Here is an 8,384-nt window from a genome sequence, read left to right on the forward strand (position 1 = left end):
TGTAAACAACTACTGGTGTGTGTCATTTCTGTATATCAAAAATATTGTGCCTCTGTCAAATGTACAATGTTAAATATAACACCTTGCAATATGCATTTCATGTGGCCTGATCATAAATTGAAAAAAAAAATTCAACAGCCTATATATTATTTTGTCCCCATAATTTACAGGGGCACTTGACAACGTAACTGCTAAAACATGAGATTTATTTTACATTTAATCCCTACTGTCCTGATCTTTGACATTTTATTTAAAACAACTTAGTACATTCTGCAAAGATATGTAAACAGTTCTAGTACAGTGGATTAAAAATGAAAATCAACGAGATCTGGATTGGTCAATGCTAGTGTCTCCATCAGCCCCGTTACCCTGTTATCCCTGAGCACCTTAAAATTGTTCCCCCAAATCTCACTGAAGAGCACATAACTATTTTGCAAGAATGTAAAACTGCATTTGAACAGGCTTTTTTTGTTTCTTAAAAGTCCCATTTTTCCTCCACTGTTTTAAAAAAAAGTTATTACGTGTACTGTAAAACCCTTAAAAAAAAAAGAAAAGAAAATTTACCTTTTCAAATGAGGTCATCTACGGACACACTACCGACTACAAAAATATTGCATAGGAGTGTTGATGGGCAGAGTCTCACAATGTGAGAGAATGCTGTTTGTTTTTTCAACAGAATCTGGCAACAGTCTAATTTAATTTTCTTTAAAAATCAAGTGGTTTCACTTTATTTCAAAATTGTACAAAATGACCATGGCTATTTATAAAAAAAGAAAAAAAAGAAAGAAAAAAAGTCTCTGTCTTTAGAATTCGTGAAATCTCAGGCACAGTCACAATGGACCTGGGATCATTCACAGTGCAGTGGAAAGCTTCTTTTGAGGCAGAAATTACAGTTCATCCTTCTTCTTCCCTACCCTTTCATGGTCTCTCTCTCTAAGGGTTCGCATGAAAGTGGCAAATCCAGCCTCCTGCATTTAAAGAAAGGAAAATATTGATCAGGGTTTTAAAATAAGAAACCAAAATAATGTTACACAGGGACTTCGCCAGCTTCCGCACCCAAAGGCAGAGGGAAGCACGCTGAATATGAACTAGGACAGGGCTGTGCAGCTTGCGAGCAGCTGCGGTCACACGCTGTGCGGGCTCCCCACCATGCTGCTGGATTTCCCCTCCAAGCCCGTGATGCTGCGTGGGTCCCTGGGGCCACAGGCTTCCTGGACCCTGCAGCCCCCCTGCCTGACTGCAGCCCTGGGGTGGAGGCAGGAAGCAGAAGCCAGAGGAGGGAGTGGGAGCCCAGAGACCCCAGCAGTGGCAGCGGCCGAAGTGGTGGAGGGAGCAATACCTGGGTGGGAGCACATGAAAGGAGAGACTCTCAGTTCATCAAGTCTCAGGAGAAACAGGGTGGGGATGGAGTAAAAAGACACCAAAACGGAGAGGACGAGAAGGAGGGTTCCACAAGCGTTTCCAGTCGTCTGATTAATACCTCTTAAGCACACAGAAGTGCCATGCGAATAAGGTGCATGCTTTGCTTCCAGACCAGCTAGACAAAACTGCCACACAGGAACAGATGTTTCTTTATCCTGTGATCTTGTCTGGCCTTGTGGTTCTTCAGGTGCAGGGTTGGGGCTGCCCTTGTAGAGCCACGCAGAACCCAACTGCCCAAAGTCTGTTACATGACCGGGGATTTTCGGTAGCAGCTGAACAAAGGGAATTCATTTACAAATGGAGGTTTCAGACTAACATCACTAAAGAAATGTAGAATTGTGGTCAGACAGGTCATCCTCAGAGGCCTTGTTCTCAATTTGTATTAGACACCTCAGGTGGCTTGATTTTCACATGTGGAGCGCTCAGTAAGTTCAAGAAGAGAGAGATGCACCAGGCACTTCTGCAATGGCATGGAAGTCAGCTCACCGTTCAAGTTTTAGTAATATGTACAAGTTGAAGCACCTGGGTTTGAAAAAAAAAAAAATGCCCATCCTTTTTTTTCCAACTAACCATGAGAGATGCTCTCATGTGGGGAGCGAAGAAAAGCAGAGCAAAAGTTAAACAGAGCAAAAAACAAAGAAAACAAAGGAGCAACAATGGAAGGTGAAACCTTACTTATTAAAAGTTTGCTCAAAAATGGGAAACTTTGGGAGGGACAAGAAAAAACAAGCCAAGCCACAACATGTCTTCCAGTAAATTTCCATTTTTGAAAGTGGCTGTGTTTCTAAGGTTAAAGAATGTGACAATTTTTGACTTGGTGTCAGCTTGAGAAATTCAAAACTCAGCGTGTTACATGGCTTGCCAACGGACGTGGACCAGTTAGTTCCCCATGCCCTGCTCTCTCCGTCTTCTTTTGCACGGCAGCAGGCCACAGGCCAAGATACCTCAGCTGTTTCAGTAATTACCTCCATAACATCGTCACCTTTCATGTTGTTTTCACTCCTTTAAAAATAAAGCCCTTTGCTCCCATATTACAAAACCCACAAGCTCGTGGACAAGCCTAGGAACTTCATGGTCTCCACAGTACTCTTGCGACTCTGCCCTCCTCAAAATTTCACAAGAATAACAGGCACGGAAACCGTGACTCCCCGTCCCAGAAGTAGGTCATTCTCCTCCGACTAAAGGAGACTCTCCAACAGCTGTCAGCAGTACAGAGATGGGACACACAGTAGAGCAATTCTACTGTTATTTAAAAACAGGTCAGCTATTATGGACAATGCATCTCCCAGCTCCTGTCATCTGAGCATGCATCTGCCTTGCCAACATCTTCCTCAGCCACAAGAGCCGTCCTTTCATAAATCCCACTTGAACAGCGTGTATTCGAATCCCAAAGCATTTGAAGGCCAAAACCTTGCTTATTCGCTGGCTGCTAACCAGCCTCTACCAGACTACAAACAGAGCTGTATCCATGACAATGCATAGGTCAATGAACTGGCAATTACTGTGGCTTAATCCTGAAGACAAAACTCCCGCTGCTATCAATGAACACTTCCACTTCACTGCTGAGGAAGGAAAAGGTGCTGAGGAAGGACCTGGCACTCCTTTACGCTTGCTACACTTTTATGAATTATACTAGCAGCAGTTGGCCTCCAGGCTAGACATGTTCCCACAAATCATCATTGGGAACACCTAGCTTGCTTTTCCATTACTCTCTTCCAGACAGTTCTTTGCTGCCAAGACTGTAGGATATGAGGACTTAAATGAATGCACACCAAAAAGACAGCACTTCACTCTTACACCTTCAGGGCGCATGATCAACTGTATGTAACACCACAGGAGAATGGAAGGCCTGATGAAGGTTGGTGGCACAATAACTCTTTCCTTTCTAAAGCTTGGGTGGCAGTCTGATACAGCAAAACCAAGTTACTTGGTTATCTCCTCCTGGTCTAAGGGGCAGCTTCGTCTACTCCACACAACCAGCCCTCCATCGTGATCCAGCAGAATCTGTGAGCATGCGGAGTACGGGGAAGGGTCTGGATTCAGATGCAATGTCATAACCGAGCGGAGTAACTTCTATATCCCCTGCCACCTCCATGGCCCATTGCAGCCAGTAAAAAATCAATTTTTTCATCTGTGCTACATTCACCTGCAAACCTCTTACAAAACAAACAAACAAAGAAGAAACAGCCCCAAAATCCAGATTTCCCTTTTGGGTGGAGTCTACCAAAACTAGAACAAATCAATTCTAAAATGTATTTTGCAGCAGCCATTCTCCCTGCACCCTTCATTCAGAACAAAAATGGAACACGAAGCAGTTGTTTGCTCGGGGCTTCTTTCCACCTCCTCCACCTGTACGTACCCCTCTCTCTCCGTTGTACTTTTCTGCAAACTTCCCATAGTTGTAGTAGTTAAAGGTGGGGTAGCCATCGACACCCTCCTGCTTGCACAGGTCATGGTTCTGTTCTTTGGCACAGTCCACTGCAGCGTAGGCAATCTGAAATACAAGAAGGAAGGGCATAAGGTAGGAGATGGGTAGTGAGCCATGTTAGTCTGAAGTCAGGCGGACGGTGAGGTAGATCTGCACCTTTAGAGACAAACTCAATCAGAGATGCATAAGCTTTCATCAGCAGTGCCCAACTTCATCAAATGCTAAGCTCAACATAAGCTAAGAGAACAGGAGTCCCATTGGTAACAGATGAAAACCTGAACAGCTCTGTGCCCTCACCATTGCAGCCTAGACTGGCTTGAGTCCAGACAGTCACACATGTCAAAACGTGTGACAACTTATCCCAGCAGGTGGGAAGGAAAAGAGCATCAGGCCTCAGCTGGCCTGCATTAGTCCAAGCCGAGTCAAATGCTGCTGCCTAGGGTTAGCCGAGATCTGTCTTTATTATCCCTAATATCTGGCTGGCTATGAATTTTTCTTCCCGCTACAATTATTCAGTGAAAAGTTTGATGGTTTCAGGTTTGCTACATGTATGAATTAATGAGCAAGGGTCACAGCTTGACTTCTGGCTCATGGCAAAAAAAAGGGATAACCGTAACTGTGTTAACATGCACCAAGAAGTCTTGATCTGTTTATCTTAATAGCGTAGCTAACAACAAACCTCACCCAGCTCTTCCCAGATCCAGTGAAAAGGGAGATGCAGAGCACTTGACTGGCAGGGCAGACTGGGAGTCAAATTACCTGGCCTCAAACTCTGGCTCACCCATTTCCCTTCTTTGTTGCCTTAGGCAAGCTGCCTTACTCCTGTGGACCTTGGTTTCCTCTCCTTTCACTTGTCTGTCCTGTGCATGGTGTACTCTTTGGAGGACGACCTGTGATGTGCTAGGTACAGCACATGCGCATGGGGGCTCTGATCCTGGTTAAGGCCGTTATACGGTACTGCAAGACAAACAACAAGGAGTCCCGGTGTGAATATCATCTCTCTGCCGACTGACCTGCTACACACCAGGCCCCCTCTCTGCTTGTCCTTGAAGCCTCAGCCTTGAAGCTGTGCTCACCACCAGGCCAACCACAGCTTACAGCTGCTGTTCCCGCGCTGCTGGCATCACCTGGAACCCGACTGCGAGCTGCTCAAGAACCAGCTCTGCCCACTGGCTTCAATGGGAGCTGTGGCACGTCTTGGGATCGGGCCCAAATTCAGAATTGTGTCTTCAGCATTTTGGTGGTGGGATGTGGAGCTTCCTGACATCACGTTCAAATCTGAAACCGCACATCCACAGCTCCCACTGCAGAGGCAGTTCGAAGCCTATTATGTTGCTCATGGCCACCTGCCTTCACAATCCCACGTGTGCTCTGCTGGACAGTGGGCCACTTAGGTTGTTTTAAGTACAGGTTATATCAAAACCAACACACCAGAGATGAGATTTTTGTGACTGCTGGCTACCATGTGTCAAATGCTAATCTAATACCAGCCACAGCTTCCATTCGACCAGCCTTCTCCAAACAGACTTCATCAAAAAAACCTTTCACTTGCATGACTTCAGGGCTGCTGTTTCACTGCAGTCCCATAATTAAAAGATCATTTAATATTCTAATATGCCCTCTGGTTTCATGACAACACAGTACAAATGAAAAAACAAACAAACCCAAAACTAATTTCAACTTCCCAGCAGCAATTCGAGATGGGCAAAGACATTTTTTGTTTGTCTTTGAGATGTTCGTGCTCAAGACAATGGCTCAGACAGATCAAACACAGGCCCATTTTCAGGTGAAACTGTATTAGTTAACCCTTTTACTTTAACCCTTGGTTTCACTTTCCCTGGTTTGGCACATGAACGCCATCATGCAGAGAGGAGCTCCTGAAGACGATTAAATTATAAAGTCATAAAATAGGTGTAATTAGTTTTTGTACAAAAGAATGGACTCCAGCTCATTCAGGCCCAGTTAAACACAAGTGTTAAGATAAACAGATCAGGACTTCTTGGTGCATGTTAACACATTTATATGGCTATCCCTTTTTGCCATGAGCTGTAAAGCAATATTTGGTACCCTGCAGGTTGTTTCAGTTAGGAGGAAAAAAAGTGGTGATGGAATCAGCTGTTACTTTGAGTCAATCCTGTTCGTTTCCAAAGCACGTAACAAGCCCGGCTGCCCAGGAGCGTGCGTCTGCTCAGTGTTCCCAACACCTTTCAGCAAAAAGGATCCCTCTAGAGACTTTCCTCAAGGCTCCCAGTACTTCTGCAAGCTTCTTGTTCCTCCTCCATTTCTGCTACTGTGGTGTTTTCTGGCCACTTCTCTTACAACACATGCCCCAACAAAAACAATAGCCCCCACATGGCTTTGTCATGGCTAAAACATGGAGGTTGCTCCCATTTTAGCTTCTTGGTGCCAGGAAGGAGCTTAATTGTTTCTTACATTTCCCCCCAATGAATAATGGCTCTTGGATCCTCCAGTTTCAAAAGTGAAGTGTGCTATTTAGACTGCAAATGTCAAACACTTGAAAGTTAGGAAGAGACAGATTTATGGCTGCTTCACCAAAATTATTTCTGCTCCTTGTGTAATTAATGAGGCAGAGGGCCTGTAAAAATAACACTGCATGTCATCATGCAATTAAAGCAAATTATCATCATGCATATGCATAATGGGGTAGAATAAAAGTTGCATGAGTAACCATAAATGGAAGAGCTATTGCCAACTACCTAGTCACGTCTCTACGCTACACATTCATCCTATGCCCCACTCTACCTTGAAAAGAGGGTATAAAAGGCTGAGCCTTCTTCCGATGCTTCCACGTGGAAGCCCGTGATAGTCAAGGTCTCTGAAAAGCAGGCATGGAGGGTGAAGGGAGACTCATGGGATCACAGATATCAATGTGTGAGGTGAATAACTGTCCTTTTTATTTTTTTACTACTTAACACACTGAATCCCATGGTAAGTGACAGATGAGCAGTATTTTCCCTTGGGAAGTATGACTGACCCTGCCGACAGAAACTGCAATACCACCTGGGGATCTGCTTTGGCTGCCACACCATTGAGCAAGTGCTCATGGGTTATCCCATGGCCAAACCGAGAACTCAGATACTGGTATGTTTCTGAAGCAAACCACCGATGTCCAGCGGTGCTCTGGCATGATGGTATACGTCTGTATAGTGAAAGGCCTGCAGGAGTTACCCAAGCTAGCTCTGAATGCACTAGCTTCCAAGAGACAGCGCCATGCTAGCTTCAAGCTCTGCAGCTGCCACACTACCACATTCATAACCTGCTTGGGCCACCTCTGTCCAGCAGCAACAGTGCTGCACAAACATGCCTGTGGCAGGGCTCGCTCAAGGGCTCCAGCTGGGTGCATCTTCCGCTACAGAGAAGATGAATCTAGCTTGCTGGGTATTTTGGCAGTGATCAAAAAAAAGTCACAAATCTCCAAGGTTAGCCACCTGCACCAGAACGCCTTGAAATCATCAGATACTGATGGGGTCATTGCTTTCATCTTAAAATGAAGCGAAAAGGATTTTTTTTTTCGGGGGAGGAAACACGGTGTGAGGCAGAGTAATGTGGCTGCTCTTCTCAGTTCACTCCTCTATGCTCCAGTGCCTGTGGTCAAAAGCTGGGGACAGTGTTGGACAAGGGATTGATTCAGTCTTCTCAGTGGAGGTTTCCAGTTCTTCTGGGCCAAGGAAGATGGATATTGGGTATGCTGGTATCAAGTATGCACGTGCGTGGGCTGGCCCGGCCCAGTGTCTATACTGGTGGCTTGGAGGCTGGGCTTTGAAGAGCTCCTTGGGTCTGCTGGTGCCACGGCTCGTGGATCTTACATAAAACAGTACTCTGCTGGTCACCAGCAGAGTGCCAAACACTGAAGAAAATGAGGTGCCATACACAGACACTATGCAGGAATAGGATGAAGTCCATGCCTGTCCTGGCTGCTTATGTACCACAGATGGCTCAAAAACTCTCTCTGCCTATTGCCACCGTGCTGAGCTTGACATCAGATCCATTGCTGTCTGCTTCATTCCCCAGGCTTTGGTGGTGGGGGGGGCTTCAAAGTTTGGTTTCCTGGAGAAAGGGTGGAAGAGAGGGGACACCAAGAGATTTCTTGAGCCCCTGCTGTGGTCTGGGCCAACGTCTCTGGGACTAGGGTGGGGGTCAGCGGCGATGTTGATGCTAGATCTTTACTCAGTGCCAGCTTCTCTACATGCATCTTCTCAATCCTGTGTTGGATGCTGCAGGTTTGAACCAACTGGCCACTGAACTCAGATCAGCCAGGTCCAATATCATCCTCGCAGATGTTCCAGGAGATGAAGCTTCTGTCGTGGTTCACAAGGGTGGCAGGCTTGTGTGTGGCACCAGAAGTGAGGACTGGAGGGTTGCAGGGATGAACTACAGGATGGGAGAAGCAGAGGGGTGGGAGCTGAAGCCCAGAGTCTGACACTGAACCAGAAGATCAGAGGTCAGAAGCAAGTTAAGGTCAAACCGATGGGTTGGATGGGTCGCCAACTGGCTGGAGGGCCGCACCCAGAGA

General features: G+C 46.0%; 1 protein-coding gene across 3 annotated transcripts in view; it reads right to left on the reverse strand.

Moving 5' to 3' along the window:
- Positions 1–199: 199 nt before the first annotated feature.
- PDIA5 (protein disulfide isomerase family A member 5) overlaps positions 200–8,384 on the reverse strand; it is a 159,462-nt gene continuing 151,277 nt past the window's right edge. For 2 of the 3 annotated variants that reach the window (XM_019522578.1, XM_019522579.1), the window contains exons 16-17: positions 3,782–3,916; positions 200–968 (exon numbers count right to left, since the gene is read on the reverse strand). In XM_019522578.1, the coding sequence (XP_019378123.1) occupies positions 888–968; positions 3,782–3,916 (216 nt within the window). In that variant the 3' untranslated portion in view covers positions 200–887. Of the gene's footprint in view, positions 969–3,781; positions 3,917–8,384 lie in introns of those variants that run through there. The other variant, XM_019522581.1, reaches the window with a different exon arrangement.

The sequence above is a fragment of the Gavialis gangeticus genome, unplaced genomic scaffold (assembly GCF_001723915.1).
Source record: "Gavialis gangeticus isolate Ggan-Ray unplaced genomic scaffold, GavGan_comp1, whole genome shotgun sequence".
Classification (NCBI taxonomy): domain Eukaryota; kingdom Metazoa; phylum Chordata; order Crocodylia; family Gavialidae; genus Gavialis; species Gavialis gangeticus.